Source organism: Filicampus tigris, chromosome 4, assembly GCF_054856515.1.
Source record: "Filicampus tigris isolate MCC_2025a chromosome 4, RoL_Ftig_1.0, whole genome shotgun sequence".
NCBI lineage: Eukaryota > Metazoa > Chordata > Actinopteri > Syngnathiformes > Syngnathidae > Filicampus > Filicampus tigris.
Genome location: NC_141220.1, coordinates 908310 through 928513, shown reverse-complemented (window position 1 = coordinate 928513; position 20204 = coordinate 908310). Strand labels below are relative to the sequence as shown.

The 20204-nt window shown below is 41.8% G+C and overlaps 1 protein-coding gene across 1 annotated transcript in view; it reads left to right on the top strand.

Annotated features, from left to right (window-relative positions):
- Positions 1-20204, top strand: part of chmp1a (charged multivesicular body protein 1A) — a 54765-nt gene that overhangs the window by 27051 nt on the left and 7510 nt on the right. Inside the window, exons 4-6 of the mRNA XM_086028254.1 lie at positions 4731-4877; positions 12153-12281; positions 12438-12631. Of these exons, the coding sequence (XP_085884380.1) occupies positions 4731-4877; positions 12153-12281; positions 12438-12631 (470 nt within the window). The remainder of the gene's footprint in view (positions 1-4730; positions 4878-12152; positions 12282-12437; positions 12632-20204) is intronic.

The following is a 20204-nucleotide window of genomic DNA, read 5'->3' as shown; positions in this document are numbered from 1 at the left end:
ATGCATATACCGGCACTATATACCTACTGGGGTGTGCCTTTAGCGTCGTCTGTCACGCCCACCCTTCTCCCTTTAACGTCCGCATGCTGTCCTCACTCACGTCCGCCTTTTCTCTATATAACCAGCGTGTTGGCAGCAAATGCTCCCAGTCAGTCAAACGTAGCGCTCAACAAAGTCACATAACTGTCACAGATATTGGAACTCGGTGCACACATAAGCCGCACCGCATTATAAAGCGCACCGTCCATTTTGGAGAAATTTTTAAACTTAAGTGCGCCTTATAGTCGTGAAAATAGGTCGTCGGGTCAACACACTTCGATACCTGGAGGACTACACGCAGTGATGTTAGTTTTGGAACTCTTGCGTAAGTTAGGTATCAAATATGTCGGTTGGTAATAAGGAAAAAAAAAGTAAATGTAACATAAGAGAAAAGGAAAATATGTTCTTTTTTTTTTTTGGTCTGATAAGATTTTGTGTATGCTTCGGGAAAGTAATCACATTTTCATTTTTTTAATGATAAATCGTGAAAACATTTTGTTCGATAAAAATGAAATGTACAGATAGTTACATTGGATTGGGCCTTTACATTATTTTGGTTTGTGCACAGCATAATTGAAGTAAGTTGGTAAAGTGCATTATCTAGTTGATTACATTTATTTTCATGATCTTTTTTTCCCAAATATGAGAATTGTGAATTATATATTTTGTTTTGTTATAAGTAAACTAGGAATGGGAATTTCAACTAATTTGCCTGCCGACTAGTCTTAAATTTTATTTGAGACTAGTCGACTAGTCTATAAGCAAGAAAACTTGAAATTTAATACATATTAAATTCAAAGTTTACAATGCAAATGCTCTGTGTATTTAGGGGCTATTTTAGCCCAAACATTCAGGACAGTTTGTTATTCTTCTATTCTATTGATGTAACAACAACTGACTGAATAAAGGTGAATTGAAAGAGAAATACATTTCTGATACATTTGCCAATGCAATGCATGGCATTTATTATGAATAATGTAATGAGTAATGGTACGGACTCCCAGTCCAGCAGGGTCTCATTCGCCAGCACCATGTTAGCGGCATTATCATGCACACAGGCGACAAATTTATTTTCTCGTGCCCACGTACCCATCACACTCCGCAGGTGAGCAGCCAACTTTTCAGCTGTGTGTCTTTCCTCCCAGGCACATGTCTGAAGCACACAGCTGCGGAGATGTCCTTCGTCCACATATGACACATTATAGTCATCTAAGATTCGGTGGATATGGACGTCCATCCGTCTGTAGTTATGGCCACATACAGTAGTTGACCCGCTCAAACGCTCGTAGCATCTTCTCTTTTATTTGGTTATGGTTGAGTGATTTAAAAAGTCCAGCCCACGTTTACATATCACGTTTCATGAAATGAAGTGACGTGTAGGAGGTGGTACAGCCACTGGATTATTGTTTTTTGGCCTATATTTTTATAAGAAGTTGAGTGATTAAGAAATGCTGTCCAACTTTACATTGTTTCATGAAACAAAGTGATATGTAAGAAGTGGCTTTACAGTATATTATCAGTATAGTATACACTGTACTTATGTTTACACCACATCTGTGTGGTAGACGTATGTTATGTTACCAAAGCGCACATCAAAATATTGTAATTGTAGTTCCGTATTTTCTGGACTATACGTCGCTCCGGAGTACAAGTCGCAGCAGCCATAAAAACATGTTTTTTAAGTCGCACTGGAGTATAAGTCGCATTTTTGGAGGAGATTAATTTTGCTCTTAGTACACATCATTTCAATCGAGCTACAATGGTAACATTTAGCAACATGTAGCATACAAGAAAGTTATGGTAAGATAACTTTAAACTCACCAAAACGGTTGTAGATCAATTAAATAAGTCTTTTATTTATCGTCCACCATGTCGAATGTTTCCAAGTCTCCCAAAGTATTTATGTATTCGGTCGTAATTACCTATGTTAGTCTCCTGCGCTCTGCTACTTACATGTCTGGCTGCATGATGACACACACACAGTGATAGGCACGGCAACTGCCTGTTTGTGGTTCATTCTTGTTCAACCATCGTCTGTAAGTAACTTAGACAATTGTGTGTAATGAGCATGCAACACTTATATACGAGCTGAATTGTGGATGCTTGTTCTTTGTTGACTGAACATACTAATTGCTATCGCTAATGCTAATCGCGATCGCTAATCCTTAGCATAGGCTCATCTTGTTCATGTCTATAAAAATACATGTGTATGTAATGCATAGATTGATAGTATATTCTGTTTCTTGTGCAATTTCACAATATAAACAGGCAACTTCGCTGCACACCTGGAGTCTGTGGAGTTTGTTTGTGAATGTTTAGCTGTTTGTATAAGCCTTTAATTGCTTAACACAAGATTAGATTTTAACCGTTTAAATTATTCATGCATTTTAATAGCTTTTATGTTTTATCTTTGTTTCTTTATGTTGGTTACAATAACATGTGAAATGATACACACTCCAGGATATTCTGCCCGTTGTAAAGCCAATATGTAATGCAGGTTTATATGCAGCCTTAGAACGCCCTCCTGTGGTTGTTTGGTGTATTGTTTGCTGACCTTTAAAAGGAAAGGGATATGATATAATGTGTTAATAATTTCACACATAAGTCGGTCCAGAGTATAAGTCTATGGAAAAAAAACCGCGACTTATAGTCAGGAAAATACGGTAGATAATCTTATATATGAATTAATGATTCATTTTGCTTTTTCCTCAGTATTCCATGATACATAACAGATCTGATATTTTTTGTTGTAATAAAGATTAATTGTTGAAATACAGTTCATACATAGAGACACAATACGTTACAAAAGGACCTTGGAAAAAAATGTTAACTCATATCTCAATCGCAATTTTTAGGAAAAAAAATTGCAATTTGATTATTTCTTTATTTTAACCATGCTTCCGTCATTGCTTCCATCAATAAACATCACCGATCCGCAAGTCCGTCAGTCGGCTAAAGGATTTATTTTTTATTTCTCCCCCACCGGTTAACCAGATTTACCTCATATTTGCTCTGAATAGTGTTTAGGCCATTATGATGTTGCAACATGAAGTTTGTGAATTTTCACAAAAAGTTGTTGCCATGGTAACGCGCAATTTGCCAAGTAAACAGCACTACCTTTGAGGGTCTAAAAATGCACGCAAACTCATGAAACTGGCAACAGCATCAATATTTTATTAGGCCATAGTGTTGTATGTGTCACTGATGTCTACGAAATGTTGGAGGTATATGTGACAGCCCAAGACCTACTGTACAAAGAAGTCTCTCGGAGCCATGTGCTAAACCTAACACACACCATTTCCGCCATTTTGAATTTGCTTTCACGCCCCATTATGGCCTTTTATGGAGGTCACATTTTTAAAAAACTCTAGAGATTTTATCTGATTGTCTTGAACTTGTCCCCCACGATGTTCAAGATGACCAGGAAAAGTAAAGCTTTTTATTTTGCCGAATGCTGTTGCCATGGTGACGCGCTTTTTGCCTAGAAAAATTACACTGATTCTCATTCGTGAAAACATATGAAACTTGGCATACACCTCACTCCTTGACCAATTAATCACTATTTTATTTAGTTTATTGTGTAGTTTATTTAGTTTATTTTTTGGTTTAAAAATGGCTCAGTTATGTCCAGTTTTTAACGAAACAGCTCCAGTCCAAGACCCTCAAAAAAACTCCCTGGAGCCCTACTCTGAACTCAAAGGGAAGTAGGTCATTTTTAATTTCCTTTCAAATGTTGCCACCTTTTGGCCTTTCATAGAGGTCATACTATTTTATCAAAATAGCTTTTAATCTGATGTACTTCATTTAAAAAAAAAAAAAAAAAATTCAGTGTGACAGTATCCCAACGTCCCAGTACCCAGACTATACCTTATTTTGCCGGTCCGTCCTCCGTCCGCGACTTGGGCACCCTTCCGTCATCGTCTCCCCGTCCTTATTCATAAAAATGATCGTCCTCAGTCCGCATTTCCCGCCCCCCCCCAAAAAATAGTGTCCGTGCATGACGCAATGGGAGAGATGCTAACGGCAGAGGTTTCATAATTCATAAACCTTATTTAAAGTGGAAATCGACCCAAACATTCTTTTCAAGAATATGTTCCCAGCAGACCCACTAGTCCAAACACGGCATTCTGATTAATATTGCGTTTGTGGAATATGAGTTAAGCAGCAAAATCAACCCATTTTTAGTATTAGAAGTATTCAAATTTGTATAGTTTTTGTATGTTTTTTTTAATTATCAAGAATTTGAAATTGTTATTATTCTATTATTCCACTGCTTTTTCCTCGTAGTTTTAATTGGTGTACTTTATACGGTATAGTATCAAAGTTGTGAAAGTTGTGACATTAGCATAAACCACATTGTTGAGTTTGCTGTTTGGGATTTTGTCTGTGTTTGGAGTGAACCTGGTTTTGTATGAGGGTGTTAGTGGGTACTGACAGTGTCAGACAAAAATGTCTTCAACAAACAAGAACAGTCCAATTGATTTATGCTTCTCGAATTTTGTCTTTGGCGTGAACCTGTCTTTTTTTGAGTATCCACTGACACTATCAGACAAAAATGCCTTCAAAAAACTAGAACAGTCCAGTTGCCTTGATTTAATCTTTGCTGGCACACCAAAAATTAAATGTATGCATGTATAAAAATTAGTACGCAGTTTTAATATTGAACTTTGTGTGTCATGTTCTTATCACAGGCTCTGCAACAGAAAAATGTGGAATGTGCTCGAGTTTATGCTGAGAATGCCATCCGGAAAAAAAATGAAGGTCTGAACTGGCTGCGCATGGCATCTCGAGTCGACGCTGTGGCCTCTAAAGTCCAGACTGCTGTCACAATGAAATCAGTAAGTTACGTGCAATACATTGAACATTTTGACTATAAGTACAGTTGTGCATATATTACTGTATCTTCAACCCTCACACAAATGTGATGAATTAAACATGAATGGCTTCTGTTTGCACTGTGGAGATTTGTCGCATTTTTCAGAGCTATCCAGATGTACCGTTTGGTATGTTTAACCGCAGTGACAGAAATAGAATAAATTCACTGTCAATATAAATGCATAGATTACACATCGATGACCAATAACCAAGCTCGCATTAGCAATAGATGGCCATGTTGTATGGAAACAGGCAAAACAAAGATGTTATAGGGATGTTATAGGGTCATGAGACCTCTTAGCCAAAGTGACTAAACAGTAAAAGCATTTCCTAGCCACATTTGAGTGTAGTTTGCCACATACATGTAAGGGTTCTCTTCGCTGGTGCCATGATTGACAATTGAGATGGACGGCCGGGCACAGTGGCGGGCTGGAGAAACTCGGGTACTCGCCTGACGGCCTTTTGATGCTTCTGATACTGGTTTCCCTGGGAAGATTTTCAGAGTTGGCACTCCTCGTTCGCCAAGTCGCCAATGAAGAGTTGAAATGGGGAGTGGCGTGATAAATATTTCCCATATTCGCCACTCTGGCAAAGGGAAAATTCGTCTGTCAAAATTGCCAAAACCAAAACCTGCCTCAAAAGACATGACTATAAAGTACAAGTGGCCGTATGCAAATAATTTAAACAATCCCACGATTTTCTTCATGACCAGTTAGGCTTATGATTGGTTCCAGTATTAACTTAACATTGCTTGCCAAATAAAGTAAAAAAAAAACAACAACAAAAAACAACACCTGTCAAGCCGATTGCACAATGTTTACATATGCCGGATGTACCTGCGGCTGTGCCGGCAGCATAGTAGTGAGGGTTAGCAGGCTAGCCCCTTTATTGGGATTTATTGGGAGTATTTAGTTGGTTTCTGCACTAAAAACTAACGTCATTGCTGCCGAGTGGCGTGAAACAAGGTTGACTTCCCCCTTCCCGTTTTGAAAGAAAAAAAACAAAGCAGGATGAGCGACTGTGACACGGCGAAACAACCATCTATTTGGGAGATGAGTCGTCATATCAAGTCTGGCTGATGTCTTGAATGCACAAAGTTGCGGTTCTCAAGACATCAGACACCAATCTTGTTCACATTCTGAAGAACCGTTCATGTTTTGAATCACATAATCACTGATCACATGATCATCTGAATCACCTAATAAATATTAATAAGGTTTGAATTAGTTGTACTTTTTAACTTTTTTGACACTTGAACCCCTTTTTGTGCAATAAACGGTATATTGAAAATAAGGTATGAATTTGCCCAAAGGTAGAGATTTGGCCCGATTTGTCCAGTCGCAGTAATGCATGTTTACGTCTTTGTAACCCCTCTTCCGTGCACACTGCTCAGTGTAACAGAGATGTGCAAATTGTACACCTGCTTCACCTGCTTGTTACACACTGATTTTCAAAGCCTCAGCTGTGGCTGGACAGATGGCTTGGCTAAACATGATGCAAAGGCAAATGCTCACTTTGCATCATGTGTCTACGTACATAAGTCACTAATCACCACCTCCACTGCAGTGACAAAGTTACACTTTTCTAAGTAGCGTTATCACACAGACAAAGGGAAGCCATAATAATTGTTAAACTATCGAGTTGCAGTCGCAAAACACCTAAATATGTGCTTATGTGATACAGTGCACTTGTCACATAGGCCTGGCTGGAACCATGTGACAGCGGAGAGTACCAAACTGTGAACATCAAAATATGAAGCAACCTATTAAGTAACTGAGGAGAAAATACTACAAAATAACGTAGACAGCCACTGAATATCGGAAAGGACAGAGGGCGTCACCGCATATGTCAGCTGAGAGGAGGGGGTTGATAAGATTAAAAGTATATTCGTTTTCAGAGCTGGACATTCCGTCCCAGGCACGGATGGATGTCCATTTTGTGGACGGTTGGACGGAGGCTAGGGTTTGGGACCGACAGAATGTACGGACGGAAGTGCTTTAAAAGGACAAGGACGGACGGGGTCGGAGGACGACAATTTTTATGAATTAAGGACGGAGGGATGAGGATTGAAGGGTACCCAGGTCGCGGACTGAGGACGGACCCGCAAAAAAGGGTAAAGTGCCCAGCTCTGTTATATAATAAATATTTAAAATATAAGAACCTTCATTAGTCCCAATGTGCATTGTTTTAGCAGGAATGGTGGATGCAGGAAATACAAAATAACATACAATACAATATGATATGACGTGATATCGTTAGTGATGTCTCCATGAAATGAGATAGAGAAGCCTCGCCTCGTAATTACCCACGAATACTGTATTTATTTCTACTTTATACCGAATTGCTTCACTGTATAAAATGTCCTGACACGCTGGACCGCATTTGCTTCCGTAAACAATACGTTGTGAGTGACGTCGTCTCTTCTGCGCATGGGGGTCACTTTGGCGACACGTGTTCATACAGCAGACAAGACCGAGGTCGACTTTATAATGTAATATGAACGCTTACACCAAAAAAATAGATTTTTTTCAAAAAAGCTGAATTGAGCATTAAGACCTGCGGTGTTAACCTAGCTATAGTGTGCAGCTGGGGCTGACGCAACTTCTGACTGAAGATCAGGTTTGTCTGCCATGTAAAACATTTTTTAAAAAAAAGACAGCAGGTAGCAGTGATCAGCCAGGATCATATTTCAGAAAAGTCCAACAGTATACATGGTATAATTAATTATACAATATACACAGTGGAGGCAGTGCGGCTGTGAAGTGGCCGTGCAGAGAGAAATCGGAAAGAGAAAGGAGTAGGGCTGCCACAAATGATTATTTTGCTAGGCGACTAATCACTAACAGTAGTTGCGATTAGTCGACTAATCTGATAATATATAAATCGCAGCAAATCGGAGAAGCAAGCTGCTGCTCTTATAATAAGCATCATTCGCTTCCAGCTTGAATTCTTAATGTACAAACTAATCATGAAGATAATTAAGACGATAGTACATTCAACATGTATTAAACTTTGCAACTTAGGCCATCATTCCTGACATGTTTATAGATAAGGAAGCGGCTTAAATTGATGGTGATACACTGGCCTTAAATTTTTTTGCTGTAAATATTTCGTAGGTTTTGAAATTGAACCAAAACTATACACTATGCAGAGTAGCACTAATGCAGTGAAATTATCCATGAATACAAAAAGAAGTACTTGTATACATATTTCACTCTTCTTGGGCATCAAGACCTTTTTTTTTTTTTTTTTTACGGAAGGTAGTGAAATCAGAGGAGTAAATTGGGAAAATGCCCTGTGCTAAAGAAAACTAAAATAAACACTTGTATTGGTTTTTAAATTTGTGTTAATTTAAACTTTATCAAAAAGCTTTTGTTTTTCTTCACTAGTATGCATAATTTAAAAGTAATAAATTGATCCACGAATTACACAAAACGTGGTATGCACCTGTAACGAAATAAGGCACGGCAATAACGGCACGCTAAATCACGTTTCGGTTCGGTTCGGTTTTTTGGAAACTTCGGTTCGGTATATTTTTGGTACAAAAAAACCATATATTTTTTAATTTTTCCAAATATGTTTCTTTTGAAAAGATGACAAGTAAACTGTACTTTTTTTTCGAAAAAAATTAATAAAAACGAACCATTCCATACTAAGAAATTACACCAGAATAAAAAATACACTAACAATAAAAATCTATCAATTTTGTAAATTATTAAGACACTGAAATCTTTAAACACTCAGCAGCAACAGCCAATGACACATCTAAGTAATCAAGTTAAAGCCAAGTTGTCATTACAGTACACATATACACTTTTTGTGATGACAAAAACACATACATTAACAGTTACAATTATTGCTAACTATATTAAAACTATTTTTACATTGGAAAAAAATACAGTAACTTTAAAAAGTCTATGAAATTGTCGACACTTTTTAGGCATTGAAATCTTTGAATGTTCAACAGCATATTGTAACGAATTGGGTTATCTGTGTTGTGGACGGATTTGTGTTTTGCTGAATTGTGATGTTTCCAAGGTTCCTGAGACCATGGTCTCAGATTTAGAGGTGCTCATTTTCATCCCAACCGCTTCACACTCTCCTTGCAAGCAAGAGTTGGAGATCGCGGCTTGAAGAAGCCAACAGTACCACGTCATCTGCAAAAAGCAGAGATGCAATACCTATGCCACCAAACCGGACCCCCTCAACACCTTAGCTGCGCCTAGAAATTCTGTCTATAAAAGTTATGAACAGTATCGGTGACAAAGGGTAGCCTTGGCGGAGTCCAACCCTCACTGGAAATCTCTCCGACTTACTGCCGACAATGCAGACCACACTCTGACATCGGTGGTACAGGGACCGAACAGCCCGGATCAATCCCGTACTCCTGAAGCACCCCCCACAGAACTCCCCAAGCGACATGGTCGAACTCCTTCTCCAAGTCCACAAAACACATGTAGACTGGTTGGGCGAACTCCCATGAACCCTCGAGGACCCTGCTGAGAGTGTAGAACTGGCCCTCCGGTCCTCCTTTTTAAAAAGAGGGCTCACTACCCTGGTCTGCCAATCCAGAGGCACTGTCCCCGATGCCTCTACATCATCGCGTGGACGTGTCATCCATGCAGACCTAATCCACCCCTGAGGCTTTGCCATCAAGGAGCTTTTTACATACCTCAGTGACTTCAACCCCAGAGATAGGAGAGCCCACCTTGGAGCCTCCAGGCTCTACTTCCTCAGTGGAAGGCGTGTCAGTGAAATTGAGGGGGTCTTTGAAGTATTCCCGAGTCGAGGTCAGCAGCACCACATATTCATGAAACACATTGTTAATGTTGCACTGCTTTCCTCTCCTAAGATGCCGGATGGTGGACCAGAATTTCGTCGAAGCCGTCCGGAAGTCATTTTCCATGGCCTCACCAAAATCCTCCCACGTTTAAGTTTTTGCTTCAGCATCTGCCAAAGCTGCATCCCTCTTGACCAGCCGGTATCTGTCAGCTGCCCTCGAAGTCCCGCAGACCAAATTTTGCCCGATAGGATTCCTTTTTCAGCTTGACAGCACCCCTTACCGCTGGTGCCACCAGCAGGTTTGGGGGTATCCGCCACAACAGGCACCGACCACCTTATGGCCACAGCTCCGATCGGCCGCCTCAACAATGGAGGCACGAAAAATAGTCCACTCTGACTCAATGTCCCCTGTCTCCCCTAGGACGTGGGCAAAGTTCTGCCGGAGTCGGGAGTTGAAATTGACAGGAGATTCTGCCAGACTTTCCCAGCAAACCCTCACAATACGTTTGGGTCTGCCGGGTCGAACCGGCATCTTAACCCACCATCGGAGCCAACACACCACCAGATGGTGATCATTTGACAGCTCCGCCCCTCTCTTCACCCGAGTGTCCAAAACATACGGCTGCAAATCCGATGATACGACTACAAAGTCGCTCAACTGTGGCTGTTGGTGTCCTGGTGCCAAGTGCACAAGTGGACAACTTTGTTTGAACATGGTGTACATTATGGACAATCAATGACGAGCACAGAAGTCCAATAACAGAACACCACTCGGGTTCAGATCGGGAGGGGGCGGCGTTCCTCCCAATCACGCCCTTCCAGGTCTCCAGGGGATGGAGTCCCCAGGGGGCGCACTCCCCAGCACACCCTAGAAGGACTCCAAAAAGGGTGGGTACTCTGCACTGTTGTTTGGTGCATAGGCACAAACAACAATCAGGGTAACCCCCCCCACCCGAAGGCTGAGGGAGGCTACCCTCTCGTCCACCGGGGTAAACCCCAATGTGCAGGCGCCAAGCCGGGGGGCAATAAGTATGCCCACACCTGGTTGGCGCCTCTGACCTTGGGCAACTCCAGAGTGAAAGAGTGTCCAACCCTTCTCGAGAGGACTGGTACCAGAGCCCAAGCTGTGAGTGGAGGTGAGCCCGACTATATCTAGTCAGAACTTTTCAGCCTCACACACCAGCCCGGGCTCCTTCCCTGCCAGAGAGGTGACATTCCATGTCCCAAGAGCTAGTTTCTGTAGCCGGGGGAACGGACCGCCAAGGTCCCTGCCCTTTACCGCCGTGCAGCTCACAGAGCACCCGATCCCTTTGGCCCCTCTCACAGGTAGTGAGCCCATGGGAAGGGGGACCCACGTTGCCTTTTCGGGCTGAGCCCAGCTCACCAGGCACTCGCAAATTAGCGCCACCTCCAGGCCTAGCTCCAGAAGGGGGCCCCGGTGACCCGCGTCCGGGCAACGGAAAACGAGGTCCATATATTTCAGTCATCATCGCGGTCTTCTGAGCCGTGCTTGGTCTGGTCCCTCACCTGGGACCTGTTTGCCATGGGTGACCCTGCCAGCGGCATAAAGCCCCAGACAATTTAGCTCCTAGGATCATTGAGACACGCAAACCCCTCCACCACGGTAAGGTGATGGCTCATTGAAAAATTTAGCTATTTTCTAGTGCAGATTGCAAAAGAACTGAAAAAGATAGAAACAAACTTTTCTGCTGAAAGAAGAGTCCTCTTTCTTTCCTTGTTTGTACAGCAATAGAACACAATATTCTGTGGGCCTTGCAAGATCGGTCAAAATCCAGTAAAACGCTGGGATTGAGGGAGTTCCTCCAGTGAAAACAGCTATGATTTAATCAATTAATCCAGGGGCACTGTAATTTGCATGAATGATAGAAAATGAAACTGAAAGCCAGTTGTACTGTTTTCATTGAAAGTATCAACAGTATTCTTTTTATTCCACTAGGGAGTTCAAATTCTGACTAAAGATTTGCACCATAAATGTTAGATGAATTCATAATTGTTTTATTGTCATTTCATCAATTTAGCTTCTCTAATGGAGCATATAATAAACCAATTCAGAAGTGAATAATTTGTTAAATTATTACTAATTTGAAATATTTTTACTCATAATTTTTCATTGTGACATATAACCGTGATGGGATGAAATTGATACTGTTATATGAATTTTGAATCTCCCAGCCCTATCCCAGACACACCTGGACTCACAACCTCCATCAACCACCCTATAAATTGAGTTTGAGACGCCTGTGTTAGTGGTTTATAGTGTCATTTTCCAAAAATTCCAATTCCAATGTGGCAGAATCTCAACGTGGCCAGGGCTGTGGTGGCTCTTTTAGCTGCCTGCTGCTCTAGTTAGATTTTCTTTATTCATCTGGTCTATAATCACTTCAGGGATGTTGTGTATGATAGATAGAAATCTGATCTTATGCTTTTTCTCACAGGTGACTAAAAACATGAGCCAGGTGACCAAGGCTCTTGACAAAGCTCTGAACTCTATGGACCTTCAAAAGGTCTCTGCTGTCATGGATAAGTTTGAAAGCCAAGTCCAGAACCTTGATGTCCACACCTCAGTAAGTGACTGCCTCTGTATTGCCGCTTGGCTCTTGTTCTGTGTTGTGATCAAGCATTTGGTGTGTTTTGAACTATCTTTGCAGACGTTCTACTCAAGGCTTTTGTGAACATCTGGTTATGTGTAGTTCAATCTGTGTTTGTTTTCCCAAAACCAGGTAATGGAGGACTCCATGAGCTCTGCAATGACACTGACAACACCACAAGAACAGGTGGATGACTTGATCCACCAAATCGCAGAGGAGAGTGGCCTGGAGGTAATGGACCAGCTCAACAAATTGCCTGCAGGAGCCACCTCAGTGGGTGCAGAGAGTACACGCAGCCAAGAGAAGGAAGACCAGCTTTCTAGACGGTAAGTGCGAGTGAGGGAAACTTTCAGTTTTTTTGTCCGCTACACACACATTTTCCCCATTAGGTTACTAAGAAGCACTGTTGCATATTCATTGCTTCTTTCTGTCTGTCATGTTACACTTACCAGTAAGTGTGTAAATTAGATTATAAAATTGTTTTTACAAATGATGAAAAAAGGGAAGTGGCATGAACACAACATGGGACTGAGACTGTAACTATTCACAGTGAACCCCCTCTGTAGAGGTCTTTCCTTGATAAGACGAACATGTCTAATCTAGAATAGCTTCCATGTACCTCAGACATAAATGTATATTTTCTTTTTCTTGGGTGTTGATACCTCCATATGTCTGTTAGACCCATTTCCTGCAGTGTTAGACTTTCTTTTTTGGTTCGTGGTTCATTGGATGCAGGAAGTCTTTCCAACCTACTGTCAATAACACAATTAAAGTCACCCCCTTTCAAAATCATTCCTTTACCTTTTTCTGCCTAAAGTAAAACAATATTTGTGTGGACTTGTCCTCATTGGGAGCATAGAAAGCACATATTGTCATTTTCACATTACTTATTGTGCCAACAACCATCACATAACAAACTTGCTTATCCTTTATCAACTTCTGATTGTTGTAATAGACTGATTTACTAATAAGAATAGACACCCCTGTCTTCTTAGCGGTTTTACAAGATGCACTGTAAACCTGATCCACCCACTCACGCTTCAACTTTAAATGGTCCTTCTCTGTTAAATGTGTTTCTTGTAGCAGTGCTAGAGCTCCGGTGCAAAACACCTTAATTTCTTAATCTGGTGTAGCGAACATGGGGGTCACTCATAAGAGTGTCAATAGTTAATGGCGACAGAGAGCAATGCCTGCATTACTCCTGCTCGCCTCTAGGGGCACCACGTCAAAATTTTAGGTTATTTAGAGGGGACTTTGCCGAAAAACCTCATTAAATCAGTCATGAAATGTGAAGGTGTTACAATGAAATTAGTTGTGAGCTCTTTGAATAAAATAGAGGTTAATACTTTGACCCAAACACACATAATTCACGCTTGACTTCTGTATATGGACAATATTTATTAACTACAACTAGTGAAACATACAAGAAAAACTATCATATGGCAAGCCTAAATAAATGAAGAGAGAAAAAAGAAAACAAATATCAAAAATAATTGGCAAGGGAAAAATGGGATGTCTGATAGATGAACGTGAGAGGGTGTAAGTCGAGTCGGCTGGCTCTGTGAAATGCACAAAGTTTGTTCGCGTTCACTACCAATTTTGTATGCACCCACTGAAATGCTCTGGCGAGCTACAAAGTTACGGTTGTGGAGTCTCACGTGAAGAGCAAAGAGGGGAATTACCCTCACTCGTTTGCAGATGGAAGCAAAAAAAAGGAAAAATAAAAAGGAGGCTGCTGGGAGCGGCACCAAAAGCTTGGTTGGGTTCTCATGTGGGCCGGCCACTGTGCGGTGTCGGGCTCCGAAAGGGGGCAACACCGGCGTTAGAGGTGGGGGAAAATTCCGATTTTTAGATGCATCACGATTCAGACACGGACGAACCTGAATCGATTCACTAAGGTCCATATTTCGATTATTTAAATATGTTAATTAACTGCGGACACAGAAGGAGTATTTTATTTGTAACTCACGGGAACCATTTCATGTTTACAAACATTTAAAATCAGCAAAGCACTTTTTCGAGCTGCTAGTACTGAAGTACATGTACATTATCTAATTTCAAGAGCATCAACAGAGGTTTTTTTTTTTTTTTTTACAAAACGCAAATTATTTTGGTATAGCAATTTATTTTGTCAATATTTATTGATTACAGCATTGCACACACTTTCTAACTTTCCAGTTAACACGCATTTCCATCAGTTAATAAAATATAATGGAAATGAATTCATCTCTTGTTTCTTCTTAACAAGAATGCTTTTAAAAATTGCAAGTGAACCTTTACTCAGAGGTAAAAAAAAAAATGTGTGTTGTGAAAAAGTGCATCAAAACAGCTAAATTAAAGATGTGTCAATAATCATTTTATAATTGAATCTTAGTCCCTGAATCGGAATCGAATCGTGAAGTGCCCAAAGATTCCCACCTCTAACTGGCATGTTGCTTCAGCGTTTGCTGTCCAGAGCCGGCATTTGGCTCATCTGCCACATGTTCGTGGTGATGGAGGTTCAGAGAACCCAAATCCTCAGCTATTTGCAGGTCGACCGCGGGTGATTTCCGGGCGCGTGGGAGTGCAATCAAAAGTGCAGCCTCAAAAATTAAGACGTGAGAGAGTTTTAGAATCAGAGAGAGCTTGAGTTTCTTTGAGAGTGTCTTTTTTCTGAGAGAGAGATTTTGGGAGAGAAAGGGGGAGACAAAGGCCAGGCCTTTTTATCTCCTTAAGAAAAAGTGGAGGCGGTGAAGTGTACCCCAGCCACAGACCTGTTGTGGACGCTTTTGGGACAGCAAGCTCGGTCCCCCTTTTGACAGGTCATTGACCTGTTGATGGTCATGTGCATTCAGGACAAGGTCACCTGATGCATGTTTCAGGCCTAGAGCGTAGCAGTAGGCGGGTGATTTGGGCTGTGGTGCAAGTGGTGGCCACTGCACTTGTGCCCAGATTTTGCGTTGACTGTAATCGATCAGGGATGCAAAGCGGTCCAGCAGGTCCTGACCAATGAGCAGAGGGACTACTTTCACAGGAGCTATGTAGACCGGGTGGTCCAATTGGTATGGTCCAATAGTCCACTTCAAGAGCACCAAAGTGTCCAAATACATGTTAGTTAACATGAACGCCTGAATATTTGTGGAGCAATGTTGGAAATGGAGCGACCTATTTTTTGTTTGTAACCTGGCCTGCAGTTGATTAAGCAGCGTGCTTGACATAACTGTGATGTCCGCACCAGGGTCAACTAATGCGTCATGTTCTAGTGTTTGTTCAAGTTTAGTTCTCAGGTGGAACCTGTTTGAATTTCCTTTAACGGTGAGATCACCCAGAAGTTGTCGCACCGGAGAAGGAACGTCAGTTAAAGGAGGCGCCGAGCTCACAATCTTGATTATCCGCCGGGGGCTGGGCCTTACGAGGAGGACTTGCCGGAGTCTTTTTATGCTTGGGTTTGTCATGGTTAGACAGAGTGGCGCCAGAGTTGCGCTCCTCTCGTGGGCGTGTATTTCCGCGGTGATTATCTTGTTTTCGACGCAAATTATTGTTTTGAGGGGCTCAAGATTGATTTGGTGTGTTACACCCCCATTACGGTTGTTGGGCACTGGTTTGCCGGACTGTCGTGGGGCCCTTTAGAGGATTTGCGGGAGGCACCCTCGAGTTCATTGGGTGGGTCCCGGCGTACGATGTAAACATCCGCATCTTTTGGTTTCGCCTTTGAACGTTTCAGCTTTGCGAAGCCTTTAGTGGCCAAGTCCCTCAGCTGTGAACTGGTCAGCGTCTGAGGGCACAAGCTCAACCCTAGATAGTATTTGAGGTTTGGTTGTAGATTTTCTACAAAAAGCGTTTAGATGTCTTGATTTTCTTCCCTGCCAGGTTCATGAAGAAATCCGAAATATGCAAGCGGCAGTAATAGGTCTGAGGAGACTCATGTTTCCCTTGTTTAATGGACAGGGCGACTGCCATGCCGGCTGCGGCTTGTGGGCCGTCAAATTCCAGGACCATCGCTTGGCGTAAAGCTTCTGGATCGGCTACTATATGAGCAGGTTGTCGGTCGATTAGTAAATTGACTGCTCGACTAGAAGTCATCTTGATAAGGTAGAGCTTGTCGTCAAGGGTAGTCGCTGGGAACCTTTTAAGGTGATAGTCAATGTCTCTAAAGTATTCTGATGTATTATGGGACCCCCCTGGTTCAGGTTCAAACTTTTGAATGTTGCGTGCCAATTTGTCCAAATCTTTCCAGGTCACGCTCATGTGCACTGCCAGTTAGGGACTGGGAGTGGGAGCGCTGTTGAAGGGGACGGCAGCCGGTGGCACCAGGTCTTGTGAGGGTGCTGGCATTTGTGGCCCAGGGCCCCTGAAGACGCAGGTCACCGGTGTGGCCTCTCAGGTCGGTTCCGGCTTCTCCACTGGCGATGGTTTAAGGGGTGGTGTGCCGCGCTTGACTCAGGAGGTCTTGAAAGAATGCGTTCCGTCTGAGGGAGTTCCGCGGTCGGGATTTAACTGCCGTGTAACTCACGCTTTATCTGCAATAACCCCGCCTCCTAGTCTTGTTGACATTGTTGGTGTTAGCGCCATTTAATAAGTTTAGCTATTTTTATGAATAATAATTGCAAATATTTTATTTTCTGATAATTCTATATTTTGGTGAAAAGAAATTATGCATTTCTTTTTTGTAATTATTTTGGGTTTTGAATTGAAATATGTGTGGGATTTTGCATCTATGTTAGAGGGCGCAGTTTATTATTTTTTGTTACACACGAAGAAGAAAGTGTTGTGCATTGTTGGAGTAGAAATAAAAATGATGGCCGACGAGCAACACAGTCCTTTTATCGTGCTGCGATCATCAGTGTTGGCTCACGCGTAAAACGGTGTTTGTGTCAGTCATTAAATGAAGAGGTTAAACAACGAAAAGAAGAAGAAATTAAAAGAACTAAAGATAGCCTCTACATTAAGTAAAACGACCGCGCTCAGCTGGAGGAGACGAGCCGAGACGGATGGAAAGCACACACGGCGGACCTTCAGGAAACAAACTACGGACTGGTAACTTGTATTCATAAGCCAAAAGAAGAGAAATAAGACAACGAGTATGTGGTGGTCTTCATTAGATGACACTAATTAAGAAAGCAACGCATGCTTTGTGTTATGGACTACTCTATTCGGACTCTTATTAAATAAAGAAGCAAAGATGGCAGATGACAAAATGCAAGAAATCAGAGAGGACGCAAATGCGTGCATTACCAATGATGGCCAGAAGAGAGCGCCAAAGTACACGGAAAAAGGCCTGGAGGAGTTTTTGAAACGACAAGTCAATTTAAGGAGAGCGAAGCTTTCACAGGTGACAGCGAAAATGAATAAAATAAATGCCTTGATGACAAATAATGAAAATCCAGATACTGTTGATGAACATTTGAATGAGTTTTCTAAACTCATGAGGGACTTTGTCCAGTCAAATGAGAACGTTCTACAACTGCTATCAGAAGAAGAGAAAGATGCTGATCAGGCATTTTGGTATCAGTCAAAAAAGGAACATTTCAGCAGTTCCATGATGAATGCTGAAAACTGGACTATCAACGCAAGACGGCAAAAGGACGACGTGGGACCAGACGACAGCGCATCTTTGACAGGACGAGCGGCAGGAAGGCGTCCAGAATCCTGCACATCCCCTGCCGGGTCCAGCAGCTGTGGTTCGGCTACTTCATCATCATCATCTGCACGTCGCAAGGAAAAAGCGGAAAGAGCTTCTCTGATCGCAAAGGCAGAGAAGTTAAAGGAGAAACAAGCTCTTGAAATGGAAGAATTGAAGTTAAAGGCAAGGAAGGAGCAGCTTGAAATCAAAACTCAAATTGCTGCTTCTACTGCAAAGATCAAGGTGCTTGAGGAGAGTGAGTATAACGACGGGGAAAAAGGTGTCGCTTCTCAGCGTGCAGACTCATATAGTAGTTTGCCCCGAGTTGGTATAAATAAATGGGCAGATACTCACTTAAACATACTACAGTACAAAGTTAAACAGGAAATGTCAACACGAAAGGTTGTCATGAACACTGAGGTTAACTTGTGTGAAGTAATGCGAAAGCAGAATGACATTACAGAAATGTTGGTGAAACAACAGAAACAAACAAAATTACCACAGAGAGATGTTCCAATATTCAGTGGTGATCCTTTAGAGTTCAAGCCATTCCTAAGAGCTTTCGATCACACAATTGTTAGCAAAATTGATAATGATAGTGACAAGATGTATTATCTTGAGCAGTGCACAAGGGATAAACCTAGAGACTTGGTCAGAAGTTGCCAACACATGAGCCCTCAAAAAGGCTATCATGAGGCAATGAAACTCTTCTACTATCATTATGGTAATGAGATCAAAATCGCAACAGCTTACTTGAACAAGGTTGTTGATTGGCTTCAGGTGAAGGCAGATGATGTCAAAGCTTTGCATAGTTAATCTCTATTTCTGATTGGTTGCAACAACGCAATGCAGGACATTAACCATCTTGAGGAACTAGACAATCCAACAAATCTCAAGGTCATAGTTTCCAAGTTACCTTATAAAATGAGAGAAATGTGGAGGGTCTTTGCTTTTGACATTCAGGAAAACTCTGGTGGAAGAGCTAGGTTTTCAGATTTAGTCCGATTTGTAAACAGACAAGCTAAGCTTCCGATCCGATTTTTGGTGACATTAAAGATGTTAATAACAAGGGCAAGCAACACTCAAAACCAAACAAGACGTTTAAAGAAAAGGGCAGTGCATTTGCCACCAGTGTGGCACCTGCAACAAAAGGAAAGCCCGCAAATAATAATAAAGTCACTAAAGCAGACAGTTGATGCGTTTAAAAGCCCGTGTGCATATTGTGAGAAAAGCCACTCACTTGCAGACTGTAAGAACATAAGACAACTGCTTCAAAAGGAAAGCAGAGTTCCTTAAGGGAAAAGGACTTTGCTTTTCATGCTTGACTCAAGGTCATTTGAGCAAGGACTGTAAGGACTGCCACTGGGGGCGGTAATGGCAGGAGAGTTTTGGCTATTGTGCCAGTTCATGTGAATCTTAAGAAAAACGGCAAAGTAATACGCATTTTTGGACAATGGCAGCGACGCAACATTCTGCTCAGAGAAACTCATGAGACAACTTGGCATTGAAGGAAAGAAGACCCGATTCCTTCTCCGCACGATGGGCCAGAAAAAGGTTGAGCCAAGTTACTTCTAAGCCTGAAACAATGTAAGTACTGTAAAAGAAAAATGTACATTGATTTACCTGACGCATACACGCACAAAGACATTCCAGTTTCAAAAGAGAGCATCCCAAGACAGGCAGTTTTGGAGAAGTGGCCTCATCTGCACAAAGTTGAACTGCCAGATATAGATGCTGATGTTGGACTTTTAATAGGATCAAACGCTCACAAAGCAATGGAACCTTGGGAAATCATTCACTGCGTAGATGATGGTCCCTATGCAGTCCGTACAATTCTAGGGTGGGTTGTCAATGGCCCTTTTGATAGAATGGACTTGGAAAATGAACACAGTGCTTCTGTGAACTGCATATCACTGTCAGAAATTGAAACACTGTGTGTGAAACAGTTTAACCATGATTTTCCAGAAAAGGTTTATGAAGAGCGACACGAGATGTACGCTTCTTAGACTCTGTCAAGAACACTGTTAAGAAGGTTGAAGGTCATTATTGCATAGGCCTCCTTCTTAAAGATCAGTCTGTCAAACTACCCAACAACCGTGAGCTAGTTGTTCAGAGAGCAGAAAGTCACAAAAGGAAAATGCTGAAAAACATAGACTTTCACAAAGAGTACACAGCATTCATGTCAGACCTCATTGACAAAAAATATGGTGTACCGGTGCCAAATGAACAATTGAAACGTGATGATGGGAGATTATGGTATATACCTCACCATGGGGTATATCACCCACAGAAAGGAA